This window comes from Pan paniscus, chromosome 21, assembly GCF_029289425.2.
Source record: "Pan paniscus chromosome 21, NHGRI_mPanPan1-v2.0_pri, whole genome shotgun sequence".
In the NCBI taxonomy this organism is placed as follows: Eukaryota; Metazoa; Chordata; class Mammalia; order Primates; family Hominidae; genus Pan; species Pan paniscus.
The window spans coordinates 32,635,066-32,650,041 of NC_073270.2; the positions used below are offsets into that span (position 1 = coordinate 32,635,066).

Here is a 14,976-nt window from a genome sequence, read left to right on the forward strand (position 1 = left end):
AAACTTGCTCAGAACACTTACATTATCCTACAATTGGGCAAAATCATCTACCACAAGGCCCATTTTAAAATATTGAGTATCTCATGAAATTTATTGAAAACTATACTGATAGTGAAAAACTGGTCATATTGATGCTCATCATTAATGTACACAGATGAAAGCACCATTATCAAGTCAGAAGAGCACAAATCAAACCACCATAAGTTGAGGACTCTCTGTACTTTCTTAAATGTTTGACAGAATTCACCTAAGAAACCATGTAGCCTGTAATTATAGAAATCTTTTTAAATTAAAAAAATTCTTCAATACATAGAGAAGCTATTACTTTTTCTATTTCATTTTGCATCAGTTTTAAGAATTAGTTTTACAAATAATTTCCCATATTATTTTATTTGTCAAATGTATTGGCCTAAAGTTTTCATAATTATATTGATGTCTGTAGGTTCTGTAGTTACATCCTCTATTTAATTTCCATTGTCTACATAATGTAGCTTCTCTAATTTTTTTTGAGATAAATCTTGCTAGCCATTGTTTATTTAAAAAATTTTTTTTCAAAGAACCAATTTGTGGGTATATTAATTAGCTCCAGCTTTTGTTATTTGCTGTGTTGTTGGTTTACATTTTTATCTTTATCATCTTCCTTCTTCTTAATTTGGATATACTTTGCTCATTTTTTTAGCCTCTTAAAAAAGAACCTAAAGGTCATTGATTGAAGCCTTTTATTTTCAATATATTACATCTATAAATGTAGCTTTAAGAAATGATTTATCTGCATCCCACATTTTATTAAGTTTTTTAAAAATTTTCTTTCAGTTTAAACTATTTTTTGTGTGTGTGTGTGAAACTTTTCTTGGCCAATGGGTTTTTCTGAAGTATTTTGTTTAATGTTCAAATGTTGGGGTGTTATTGTATATATCCTACTGTTGTCCATCTCTGGTTCATGATACAATGCATGTTCTCCATTGCACTTACATAACATGTCTCCATGTCTCTGGCGAATTCCTCAGTCTTTCTAAAATGCTTTTGAAGAATACTGGCAGTTATTTTGTAGAATGTCTCTCCTCAATTTCAGTTAGTCTGATGTTTTCTCACGATTAGGACTAAAGTTATACATTTTGTCTAAGAATACCATAGAATTGATGTTTTGTCCTACTCAGTGCATCATATAAGAAGTTACATGAAGTTCATTTATCTTATTATTAGTAATGTTAACTTTGATCACTTGGCTAAGTTGACATCTCCACTTTGAAGTTACTATTCTATAATTATCTTGTGGGAAGATACTTTCATATTATGCAAATATGTTCTTTCCCAACATATATTCACCACTAATCTTAGCATCCCTCCAAGGTTCTTTCTTGCAACAATTATTACTATGATATTTGCAAAGTGATGATTCTTATATTTTATGTCTCCTACATTTAATGAAATCTTACTGTAATAAAATACTGCCCATTCTCAACCTTTGGTTTATTATTTATGTCAATATGGATTTTTTTTTTTGAGATGGAGTCTTGCTTTGTCATCCAGGCTGGTGTGCAATGGTGCGATTTCTGCTCACTGCACTTCCACCTTCCAGGATTCAAGCCATTCTCCTGCCTCAGCCTCCCGAGTAGCTGGGACTACAGGCATGTGCCACCATGCCGGCTAATTTTTGTATTTTTAGTAGAGGCAGGGATTCACCACATTGGTCAGGCTGGTCTTGAACTCCTGACCTCAAGTGATCTGCCTGCCTCAGCCTCCCAAAGTTCTGGGAATACAGGCATGAGCCACTGCACCCGGCCTGGATTAATTGAAAATTTTCTTCTGTAGATTGTAATATATTACTATTGTTATTTATTTTATTGCCCCAATTTTCTCAAATTTGTCTATGGAAGTTTATTCAAAGTGGATTCTGTCTCCTTTTCACATTTTCCCCATTTTGTGAGCATTTCCTTACTTTCTAACATGACAAAATATTTCAAACTAATCTTGTATTTTCCCTGCCCAATCCTGATATCAAATATGTCCCCAAGGAGCCTTGTTTCCTTTAACTGGAGAATGGTGTTCTCATTGTTACTGGGATGATGTTGTTTCTAGGCCCTTTTGTTAGAGGAGCTAGAAAATGTATGTATGTATACTCACACATTTATACACATCTGTACTTATTTATACAATTATCCATCTGCACATATACTAAAAACAATGATTTCATAAAACTTTTGACCCCAATCCAACACTAGATAAAGACTATATAGGCCCATTTATTTTCAAATCAGCACATAAACATAGAAGGATTATTAACAATATAAGCTGTAGCTTATGCTAAATGTTGGTTGGAACAGACAATAAATTATGGAGAACTTCAGAGGACACTAAGTTTGGATGGGATCTTGGAAGTTGTACAGGTCAATGCCACTCCATCTATTGGCTGAGTTTCACAGGTTAATACATGAACAGCAACAAAAATAACCTAGATCAGAAGTTAAAGATCATTTTATTGACTATCTGCCGTGTCTGTGCCATTGCAATGTACTAGGTGCACTTACCAGTCCTCTACTTACAAACTGCTTTTCACAAAATATGAAACTCCAGGCAAAGGTTCAGACATATGATATTTGTTTTTAAAATCTTTCTACAGCCTTGTATCCTTTTTCCTTTCCTTCCTTTTACCCTTTTTAAAATGTGTTATGAGTTTTATCTTAGACTAACATCTGTAATGTTGCTATACGCCAGTATTCGGTTGCTGTGTTTGATGAATCATAAAATGGTGTAAAACTTCAATTAGTGTACTTTTTAAATAAAGTATCTATGAATGTATCCAGCAAAATGTTTATGATTTGAGTATTCACAAAATATTAGTTTTCTCTGGATCTAACAATAATGTGAAAACCCAAAATGAATATAAAATATTAGCTAATAATAGATTTCAAAGTATTCTACAAGTATGAAAAATATGATATGATATTATTACTTTCATATATGTAAAACATTAATAATTTTTGTCAACATAAACATCATCTTTACACCTAAACTTGTATTAATTCAATTAAGAGTTAATATAGTATCCTAAAGTCATCAAATATTCAAAAATAGGATGTATTCTGACTTGGAATATACATAAAATTAACTATTTTCAGCTGAGCACAGTGGCTCATGCCTGTAATTCCAGCACTTTGGGAGGCCGAGGTAGGCAGATTGCTTGAGATCAGGAGTTTCAGACCAGCCTGGCCAACATGGTGAAACCCCGTCTCTACCAAAAATAGATGTTAGCCAGGCATGGTGGAACCTCCCTGTAATCCCAACTACTCTGAAGGCTGAGGCAGGAGAATCACTTGAACCCAAGAGGCAGAGGTTGCAGTGAGCCAAGATTGCGCCACTGCACTCCAGCCTGGGTGACAGAGTGAGACTGTGTATCAAAATAATAATAATAATAATAGTAATAATAATAATAACTATTTTCTGTGAGTCCCAAGATAAAATAGCATTACAGAATACCTAATAATCCTCAGTTTGGTTTTCTTGGTTTTATTTTTTCATTTAGTTTTGTTCACCTTGACCAGTGGGCTGGTGGTTCTTAGGTGCACCAAGGTTTTCATTTTTCAGTTCAAGATTTTAAAACCTTAATGTGGTAATTTCCCTAATTTTTTTTGACAATTACGTCCCAGGTTGCAAGTTAAAATAAAATTCCCATTTTACTAAAGTCCTTGGTTTATTAATGATTTTATAATGACTTAATATATAATTTAATGAGTAATGAGGGGTACTACATTTCAGAAATCAACACTGAAGAACTTATTCATGGAACCAAACACCACCTGTTTCTCAAACACCTATTAAAATAAAAATACATATAAATAATTTTTTAAAATAAACACCAAAAATAAAGTGAAAATGAAAAAATATATATCCAGGTTTAAAAAAAAACTACTTCAGTTAAACAATAAATACTTTTTGGGGGGACTCAACTCTACTACAAAATTATTTGTTGTTTATTACAATCAATAATACAGGTAAAAGAATAAGTTTTTAAAAATTGAAAAATTGTAAAAAATAAAATGATATTAACAAATATTGGTATACTGGTGAAGGCCAGGCTCAGTGGCTGCTTTCCAAAGTGGTTACACCAGTCGGGTGTGGTGGCACACACCTGTAATCTCAGCACTTCTGGAAGCTGAAGCAGGCAGATCACTTGAGCTCAGGAGTTTGACACAAACCTGGGCTACATGACAAAACCCCATTTCTACCAAAAACTGTAAAAATCAGCTGCACATGATAGCATGCACCTGTAAGTCCCAGCTACTTAGGAGGCTGAGGTGAGAGGATCACTTGTGCCTGGAAGGTCACAGCTGCACTGGCCATGTTCATGTCACTGCACTCCAGCCTGGGCAACAGAGCAAGATTTTGTCTCAAAAAAAAAAAAATGTTGGTGACAATTGGAATAATTGGAACTCACATACATTACTGGTGGGAACATAAAATGGTGTAATCAATTTGAGTGTTTTCTTGGCATTTGATTTTTTTAAAAAATCAAGACATTGTTTCCCTATGTTGCCCAGGCTTGTCCTGAACTCCCGGGCTAAGAAAATCCTCCAAACTCAGCATCTCAAATACCTGAGATTAAAAGTGTGAGCCACTGTGCCTGACCAGTGTAACCACTTTGAAAAACAACGTGGCAGTTTCCCAAAGACTAAATGTATAGTAATCACATAATGCAACAATTTCACTCCTGAGTGTAAATCCAAGAGAAATAAAAATATATGTTCACACTAAAACTTACGTACGAGAGTTCATAGCAGCCTGACTCATGATGGTGAATACGCAAAAACAACACAAATGTCCATCAACTAATGAGTGGATAAACATAAACTATTACTCAGCTATAAAAGGAAAGAAATCCTGATACACACTATAACATGAAAGAAATTTGAAAACATTCTGCTAAGAGAAAAAAAAAGCAAACTACAAAAGATCAGACATTGTACAATTCTATTTCTATAAAAGGTCCAGACTAGGCAAAACTACAATGACAGAAAATAAATCAGTGGTTGCCTATGAACATGGGGGACATAGGAGGTAGCAGCTAAGAGGTGAGGGTTTCTCACTCATAAGTGGGTAACTCATAAGTGGGTAATCACTTCTAAGAAAGACTGTAGTGATGGATGCACAGCTCCTTGAATATTCTAAAAACCACTCAATTGTATACTTTCTTTTTTTCTTTAGTTATTTAGAGACAGGGTCTCCTTTTGTCACCCATGCTGTAGTGCAGTGGTGCCATCTGGTCTCACTGCAACCTATGGCTTCTGGGCTCAAGTGATCTTCCAGTCTCATGTCCCCAAGTAGTTGGGAATACAGGCATGAGCCACCACACCCAGCTAATTTTTTGTATTTTTGCTAGAGATGCTGTTTTGCCATGTTGCCCAGGCTAGTCGCAAACTCCTGAACTCAAGCGATCCACCTGCCTCAGCTGCCCAAAGTCTTAGCGTTATAGGAATTAGCCACTGCGCCCGGCCTGAATTGCGTACTTTGATAAATGAATTGCATGACATGTTAATCATATTTCAATAACGTTATTATTTAAAAAATGGCTGGGCGTGGCATGGTGACTCACGCCTCTGATCTCAGCACACTGGGAGGCCAAGGTGGGTGGATTGCCTGATTTCAGGAGTTCGAGACCAGTCTGGCCAACATACTGAAACCCTGTCTCTACTAAAAATACAAAAATATTAGCTGAGAGTGGTGACATGGGCCTGTAATTCCAGCTAGTCAGGAGGCTGAGGCAGGGGAGTTGCTTGAACCAGGGAGGTGGAGGTTGCAGTCAGCTGAGATCACGCCACTGCATTCCAGCCTGTGTGACAGAGCAAGAGTCCGTCTCCAAAAGAAAGAAAGAAAAAGAAAATGGGCATTGAACACAGGTGGCTCCACCTACGTATAATCCAAGCACTTTGGGAAGCTGAGGCAGAATGATCACTTGAGGCCAGGAGTCTGAAAACATCCTGAGCAACACAGCAAGATCCCGTCTGTACAATAAAAAATAAAGAAGTTAGCTGGGCATAGGAGCAAATGTATGTAGTCCCAGCTACTTGGGAGGCTGAGGTGGGAGGACTGTTTGAGTCCGGGGTTTCAGGCTGCAGTGAATCATGATCATGCCACCGCACTGCAGCCTGGGTGACAGAACAAGACCCTGTCTCTAGAAAGAAAAAAAAAAGAAATCCAAGTTTTTATCACCTTCTGAGAGTAATCAACATTCAGGAGGAACAGAGAAGAACAAAAGACCACTGAATGGTTGAGGGAGGGTTGCTGGTGAGGTTCAGTGGCCAGCTGAGTAGTATCTGAAAAATCCATTAGTAAAATTATGGCACTAGGGGTGAGTCATGCAGTCGAATGATGAATACTAAATCCAGTACAAACACCCATGGTCTTTCTTTACATGAATTCCAGTGAAAAATTTCTAAGTGCCTAAAATAGCAAGTGGTCTGAAATGATGGCAGCAGTTTATTAAAGACTGAAAAAAGAGGCCAGGCACGGTGGCTCACACCTGTAATCCCAGCACTTTAGGAGTCCAAGGCCAGTGGATCACAAGGTCAGGAGTTCAAGACCAGCCTGGCCAACATGCTGAAACCCCGTATCTACAGAAAATACAAAGCTTAGCCGGGCATGGTGACATGTGCCTGTAGTCCCAGCTACTTCAGAGGCTGAGGCAAGAGAAATGCTTGAACCCGGGAGGCAGAAGTTGCTGTGAATCGAGATTGTGCCACTGAACTCCAGCCTGGTGACAGAGGAAGATGCCGTCTCAAAAAAAAAAAAAAAAGAAATGACATCTTCAAGAACCACGAGAGTTCCACGCTGAAGAAGCTCTAATTCTGCATTTGCTGAACTATTGATTTGAGTTAGCCAATATAACACTATCTTAGATAAAGTGTACAAACAACTCAATTTCATCTCCTCATTAATAACTGATTAGGTAGTCTAATATCAATTCTGATTTTTAAAAAGCTAATTAGAAAAAGAATTAATTATAGAACCAATAAGAGGTTTGAATAGTTACAAGCTATTCAAAGGAGAATTCAAAAAAACACTCAGGTATGAGGCCATAAAGTATGATGAAATAAATTTCACTAATATATTTTAAAATAAACTGATTAGACAGGCAACAACACCTGGGCACGGTCTCCTCACCTCCAGCAACACAAACCCAATCGCGCAGCTATGGGGTTGCAAAGGCTGCATAGTGACAAACAGACTGCTCTGAGTTGAGATTTCTTTACTTGTATCTGTATTCTGAGACCGGGTCTCACTCTGTCACTCTGGCTGCAATGCAGTGGTGCACTCATAGCTAACTGCAGCCGTGACCTCCTGGGCTCTGGGGATCCTCCTGCCTCAGCCGCACCATAGCTATGACTACAGATGAGCACCACAACACCCAGCTAATTTTTTTTTTTTTTTTTTTTGTAGAAAGAGGAGCCTTGCTATGTTGCCCAAGCTGGCCTCAAACTCCCGCCCTCAAGAGATCTGCCCACCTCAACAACCTGAGTAACAGGTTCTACAGGAAAATACCACTATGCCTGGATAATTATATTTTATTAATTTTTATTTGCATAGACAGGAGGTCTTGCTATGTTGCCCAGGGTGGTCTCAAACTCCTGGACTCAAACAATTCTCCCATCTCTGCCTCCCAAAGTGCTGAAGCTACAGGCATAAGCCACTGCACCTGGCCTGACTTAAGATTTCTTTAATCTAGCATACTTCATATAATTGGGAAAAGCAGCAGTGGTTTTTTTTTTAATTACTTAGTATTTCAACAAGAATCAACCATCTCTCACCATTGCCAGGGCCCTGGTCAGAACGACTATCATCTCCCAATTGGAGGTTGCCACAGCTTGGCCTCCCTGCTTCTACCCAAATCTTTCCACAATCTTTCTCAACTCAGCCGCCATGGGATGCTGTAAATCAGTAGACAGTTTGTGTCACCTCTCTGCTCAGAACCCTTCCACATCTCCCATCTCAGACAGAATAAAAGCCAAAGCCCCAGCAATAGCCTCCCAGGGCTTACACAATCTGTACTGATCTGAGCCCAACAACTCCCTGGCCTCCTTCCCTACTTCTCTCCCTCTCTCTACTCCACAGACCTCTTTCCTGAGCTTCAGACACACCACAGAGTTCCCTCTTAGCATCTTTATTCTGTTGTTTCTGCCTACAATGCTCTTCCTCAGTACCTTGGCCAGCTCCTTCCCCTCCTTCAAGTCTTTGCTCAATTTTCACTTAGGAGGCCAACCCTGACCACTCTATTTAATATTGCTATCTGTCCCTATTCCTGCCATGCTCACTCATTTCTTTTTTCTTTTTTTTTTTTTAAGATACAATCTCGCTGTGTCACTCAGGCTGGGGTGCCATGGAACGATCACAATGCACTGAGACCTGGAGCTCCTAAGTCAAGAAATCATCCTGCCTCAGGGCCTCTAGTAGCTAAGACTACAAGTGCATGTCACCACACCTGCTAATTTTTTTTTTCCATGTAGATAGGGTATCATTTTGTTTCCCAGACTTATTGTGAACCCCTGGGCCAAAGCAACCATCCTGCCTCAGCCTCCTAAATAGCTGGAATTATAGGTGTGGGCCACCAACCCTGGCTCATGTTCATTTCTTCTTGCTGCTGTTACAAACTACCCTACATTGAGTGGCTTAATACACCACAAATCTACTACCTAACAGGTCTGGGGGCCAGAAGTCCAAAATAGGTCTATTAAGGCTAACGTCAAGGTGCCAGCAGGACTGCATCCCTTCTGGAGGTTCTGGAGAGAATATGTTCCCTTGCCTTTCCCAGTTGCTAAAGCCACCCCTATTCTTTGGCTCATGGCCCCTAATTGCATCTTCAAAGCCAGAAGCAAAGCATATTCGAATCTCCCTCTGTGACCTGTGCTTCCATCATCAAATCTCCTTCAATTCTGACTCTCTTACCTCCCTCTTTCACTTATAAAGACCTCTTGTGATTGCTGGACACAGAGGTCGTGGCTCACAACCATAATCCCAACAGTTTAGGAGGTCAAAGCAGGAGAAACGCTTGAGGCCAAAACTTCAGGACCAGCCTGGGAAACACAGCCAGACCCCCTCAATTAAACAACAAAAAGAAATAAGAAAAAATTAGCTGGGCATGGTAGTATGCATCTGTAGTTTCAGCTACTTGAGAGGTTGTGGTGAAAGGATCGCTTTAGCCCCAGAGTTCAAGACCAGCCTCAGCAACATAACAAGATCCCATCTCTACAAAAAAAATACAAAAATTAGCTGGGCATGGATGGTGTGCACCTGTAGTCCCAGATGCTTGGAAGGCTGAGGCGGGAGAATTGCTTGAGCCCAGGTGGTTGAGGCTGCAGTTAGCTACAACTCCATCATTGCACTCCAGATTGGGTGAAACAGAGACTCTGTGTTCAAAAGAAAAAGAAAAGAAATACACATTTGGTTTCTGCCCCTCATCCTGGCACAGAGCTTCTCAAGTTCTTATAAAGGCCTTGGTGATGAAGGTGATGGGACATCTTTTGTTTCAATATTTGGTCTTAGTCCCAGGTTTCTGACACAAGAGCCTCTAAGACCTTTGGGATCACCATAGTAAGAATGCATTTGGTGATGTTACTGAGATGACTGGGTGACTGAAAGCTCCTAGACAGCTTCAGGAAAAGGGCTGGTTGTTGTCAGAAGAACAAACCATGTGATTAGAGGCTTGGAACTGTCGGCCTCACCCACTGGGCTCCAGGAAGAAATAGTGGCCGAAGACTGACTTAATCACCAATGGTCAATGACTTCATCAATCATGCCTGCATAATGAAGCGTTCATAAGCACCCTCAACAACTGGAGTTGGAGAATGTCTGGGTTGCTGAACACAAGGGAGATACCAGGAAGGTAACATGCACAATAGAGGGCATGGAAGTTCTGTACCCCTCCCGACATACCTTGCCCTGTGTGGTTTTTTTTTTTTTTTTTTTTTTTTTTTTTGAGACAGTGTCTGGCTCTGTCTCCCAGCCTAGAGTGCCATGGCACAATCGTGGCTCACTGCGACCTATGCCTCCCTAGCTCAAGCCCCATCCTCTCATCCTCTCACCTCAGCCTCCTGAGTAGCTAGAATTATAGGCACTGAGTAGCTAGAACTATAGATAACTGTGCCTGGCTAATTTTTAGAAAAATCTTTTTGTAGAGATGCATTTTCACCATGTTACCCAGGCTGATCTTAATCTCCTGAGCACTTAAGCGATGCTCCCGCCTCAGTCTCCCAAAGTGCTGAAATTACAGGCATGAGCCACTGTGCCCAGCATGTACATCTCTTTCCCTGGCTGTTTCTGAGATTTAGCCTTTAAAATGAACCAGTAAAAGAAAGTAAATTGGTGAGATGCAGTGGTTCATGCCCATAATCCCAGCATTTTGTGAAGTTGAGGTGGGAGGATCATGGGAGCCCAGAAATTTGAGACCAGCCTGGGCAACATAACAAGACCCCATCTCTACAAAAAGTAAAAGAACATAGCCAGATATGCTGGTACGGGCCTATAATCTCAGCTATTTGGAAGGCTGAGATGGGAGGATCACTTGAGCCCAGGAGTCCCATGCTACAGTGAGCTTTGATCACACCACTGCATTCCAGCCTGGCAACAGACTGAGACCCTGTATCTCAGAAAAAAAAAGAAAACAATCTGTTTTTCTGAGTTCTGCAAGCTGTCCAAGCAAATGATTCCAGCCACCAATGGGGGTCATGAAACCCTGTTTTCTCGCTGGTTGGTCAAAACTACATGTAACAACCCAAGACTTGCAATTGGCATGTGGAGTGAGGGTAGACTCCTAGTACTGAGCCCCCATCCTGCGGGGTCTGCACTAACTCCAGGGAGTGTCAGGATGGAATTGTGGGATACCCAGTTGGGATCCAGATTGTCCGAAAATCAGTGTACAAACTCCACATGCACATTTGGTCAGAGGTGTTTGACCGTAACTGCTATTCACGAAAAAGGTCTACTCATTAGAACTAAAAATCACAAAATTGTAAGTTCTACAAAAACAAATCAACCTTATCTACCGCCCAGTCCTACCGAACTACAGAATGTGAGAACAGAAGGTCTGACCGTGGAGTCGAGAGCTGACAGGAATGTCACCACCATCCTGTTCTCCAAGGACTCCTCATCTTTAACAGACTCCTCATCTTCAATGGGCAGGGTGGAAACTGCAACTTGTGCCATGATCCTTGCACAAGAAAAGTAGTAAGAAAATGAGTGGTAGAAATCCAGTGCCGTAAACTCACATCCAGAGCTGTGAGAGTTTTTTACCGGCTGGATAATTCACAGTTTTCTTGAATCAGGGAAAAATAAGACTCAGAAACTAGGAATTTGTTTTGCCCAAAACTCTCATCAGATACAGAATCCATCCGCTAACTATCTAGTATTATTTCCATAAGTTAGATCAATTATCACTCCCAAAACAAATGCACATGGCACCCAGAATCTGTGAATTTCTCCCAAGTAAAAGAGGAGGTGGACAGGAGCAGTGTCTCATGCCTTTAACCCCAGCACTTTGGGAGGCCAAGTTGGGTGGATCACCTGAAGTCGGGAGTTCAAGAGCAGCCTGGCCAACATGGTGATACCCTGTCTCTACTAAAAATAAAAAAAAAGTTAGCCAGGTGTGGTGGCATGTGCCTGTAGTCCCAGCTTCTTGGGAGGCTGAGGCAGGAGAATCACTTGAACCCAGGAGGCTGAGGTTGCAGTGAGCAGAGATCGCACCACTGCACCTGAGCCTGGGTGACCGAGTGAGACTCTGTCTCAAAAAAAAAGGGGGGGAGGAAAGGAGGCAAGGCACTTTACAACCCAGTGATGGGCTACCACAACTCAACACAGCAAAGAGGTGCCAAGCTCCCTTTCTCCCCTGCACAACCTGACACAGAAGAGTTGGTGCAGTGGAATGAGGCTGGATGGAGAGAAGTTCCTCTTCTTTCTTTCCTTTTTTTTTTTTTTTTTTTGAGATGGACTCTCTCTCTGTCACACAGGCTGGGGTGCAGTGGTGCAATCTCGGTCACCGTAACCTCTGCCTTACGGGTTTAATCAATTCTCTGTCTCAGCCTTCCGAATACCTGGGATTAGAGACGCCCCCCACCACACCCAGCTAATTTTTGTTTGTTTGTTTGTTTTTTTAGTGGAGACTGGGTTTCACTATGTTGGCCAGGCTGGTCTTGAACTCCTGACCTTGTGATCCACCTGCCTCAGCCTCCCAAAGTGCTACGATTACAGGCATGAGTCGCTGTGCCCAGCCAAGAAGTTCCTCTTCTTACTTAGAAAACAGATCACAGGGCATCAAGTAACACGTAAAATCCTTTATAATAAGCAGTATTATTTTTGGAAAACCTTTCCTAATATTTTGGTATCAGCAAAAAGCCTCAGATTAATTTCAAACACTATAAAAATACAATACATAAACAGAAAATATTAACTGTCAGCAATACTATAGGGAAATTGGAAGCTGTATGCATTGCTTTTTGGAATGTAAAATGGTACAGCCCATTGTGGAAAATGGTTTAGCAGCTCCTTAAAAATATGAAGCACAGAATTATATGATCCATCAACAACCTTTAAGCATATATACCCAAAAGAACTGAGAGCAGAGACTCAAACAGGTATTTGTACACCCGATTAACAGCAGCATTATTCACAGTGGCCAAAAGGTAGCCCAAACCTAATGCCCATCAGTAGGTGAATAGATAAAGAAAATGTAATATATACATACATAGAGTATTATTCAGCCATAAAAAGAAAAATATCTGGCCAGATTCAGGAGCTTACACCTGTAATCCCAGTATTTTGGGAGGCCAAGGTGGGCAGGTCTCTTGAGCCCCATATTTTGAGACCAGGCTGGACAACATGGCACATTTGGTTAGAAGTGTTTGACCATAACTACTATTCCAGAAAAAGATCGACTCATTAGAACTACAAATCATAAAATTATAAGTTCTACAAAAATAAATCAACCTTATCTACCACCCAGTTCTACCCAATTATATCATGTTAGAACAGAAGGTCTCACCGTGGACTCGAGAGCTGATATGAGCAATGTCACCACCATCCTGCTCTCCACGGAATCATCTTCAACAGACTCCTCATCTTCAATGGACTCCTCATCTTCCATGGACTCCTCGTCTTCCATGGGCAGGGTGGAAACTGCAACTTGGCCATGATCCCTGTGCAAAAAAGTAGTAAGAAATTGAATGGTAGAAATGCAGTGTCCTAAACTCACATCCAGAGCTGTGAGAGTTTCTCACCGGCTGCCAAATTGTTTTTTGTGTCAGAGAAAAAAATAAAACTTGGTAACTTGGTATTCAATTTGCCCAAAACTCTCATCACATAGAGAATCCATCCACTAACTTTCTATCTAGTATTATTTCCATGAAGTTACATCAATATCACTCCCAAAATAAATCCAGGTGGAAGATTAAATCCAAAGCTAGCAGAAGGAAAGAAACAATAAAGACCATAATTGGAGCATAAATCAATAAAATAGAAGGTTGGAGAGCAGTAGAATGAAAAAATGTAGATTCTTTGAAAGATCAAGCCTTTCACTATATTGACTGAGAAAAAGATGGAAGACTAATTATTAAAATAATAAATGAAAGCAGAGCCATTACTACCAACTTTACAGAAATACAAAAGGATTACAGGAGTATACTGTGAACAACTGTCTAACAACAAATTAGGTGCCCTGGATGAAATGGACGAATCACTAGAAAGACACAAACTACCAAAGTGGCTCAAGAAGAAAGAGAAAATCTGAATAGACCTATAACCTAGGAGATTGAATTAGTAATTGAAAGCGATTAACAAAGAAACATTTATGACCAAATAGCTGCATTAACTGGTGAGTCAACCTAACATTTAAAGAAGAATTAATACCATTTCTTCTCAAACTCTTCTGACAAAATATATGAAGAAGGAATACTTGCTAATTCATTTTTTGATAACAGCATTATCCTTATACCAAAGCCAAAGAGAGCACAAAAGACAGAAATACAGCACTATATCCCTTATGAATATATAAGCAAAAATCTCAGCAAAATACTAGCAATACTAGCAAAATACTAGCAGCAATATTGTATAATCAAAGGATTGTAAACTATCACCCTTTGAGATTTATCCTCAAAATGCAAGGGTGGTTCAACATATAAAAAATCAATCAGTGTAATATGCTGTAACAGTAAAATGAATAAGCACGTGATTATTTCAATTGATGCAGCGAAAACACTGATGAAATACAACACCCTTCTATAATAAAAATACTCAGTAAACTAGGCATAGAAGTGATCTTCTGCAACATGACAACGGGATGTACAAAAACCGAACAGTTAATATCATGATCAATGATGAAACAGTGAAAGCTGTTTTCCTAACATCTAGAAGAAAAGGATGGTGCATTTGCCACTTGTATTCAACGTAGCACTGGCAGTTCTAGCCAGAGCAATTAGGCAAGACAAAGTAATAAAAGGCATCTACATTAGAAATAAAAAATAAAATGTAAAATTATATCTACACATGATCTTATGGGTATAAAGCTCCAAACAAAACACAAAACCGATTATAATTAATAAAAGAGGCAGGATGCAAACAAACATAGGCAAATGAGCTATATTTCTATATAGTTGTAAAAAAGTATGAAAACATTTTAAAAATTCCATTTATAATAGCATCAAAGAATACGTTATTCAGGCATAAATCTAACCATGGTGGTATACACAAAACTTTGCTGAAAAAAACTAAAGAGAGTGGAAATAACTGGAAAGACATTCTGTGTTCACGGGTTGTAAGACAATATTGTTAAGATGACAATACCATCTAAAGTAATCTACAGACTCAATGCAATACCATCAAAATCCCAAAGGCATTTTTGCAGAAACAAAGAAATTCATTCTAAAATCATACAAAAATTCAAAGGGTCTGACAGACAAAACAGTCTTGAAAAAGAACATTGGAAAACTCACATTTTTC

The 14,976-nt window shown here is 39.5% G+C and overlaps 1 protein-coding gene across 1 annotated transcript in view; it reads right to left on the minus strand.

Annotated features, from left to right (window-relative positions):
* LOC129394917 (uncharacterized) overlaps positions 1-14,976 on the minus strand; it is a 30,831-nt gene that overhangs the window by 14,226 nt on the left and 1,629 nt on the right. The window contains exon 2 of the mRNA XM_055104885.2: positions 13,025-13,178. Within this exon, the coding sequence (XP_054960860.1) occupies positions 13,025-13,178 (154 nt within the window). The remainder of the gene's footprint in view (positions 1-13,024; positions 13,179-14,976) is intronic.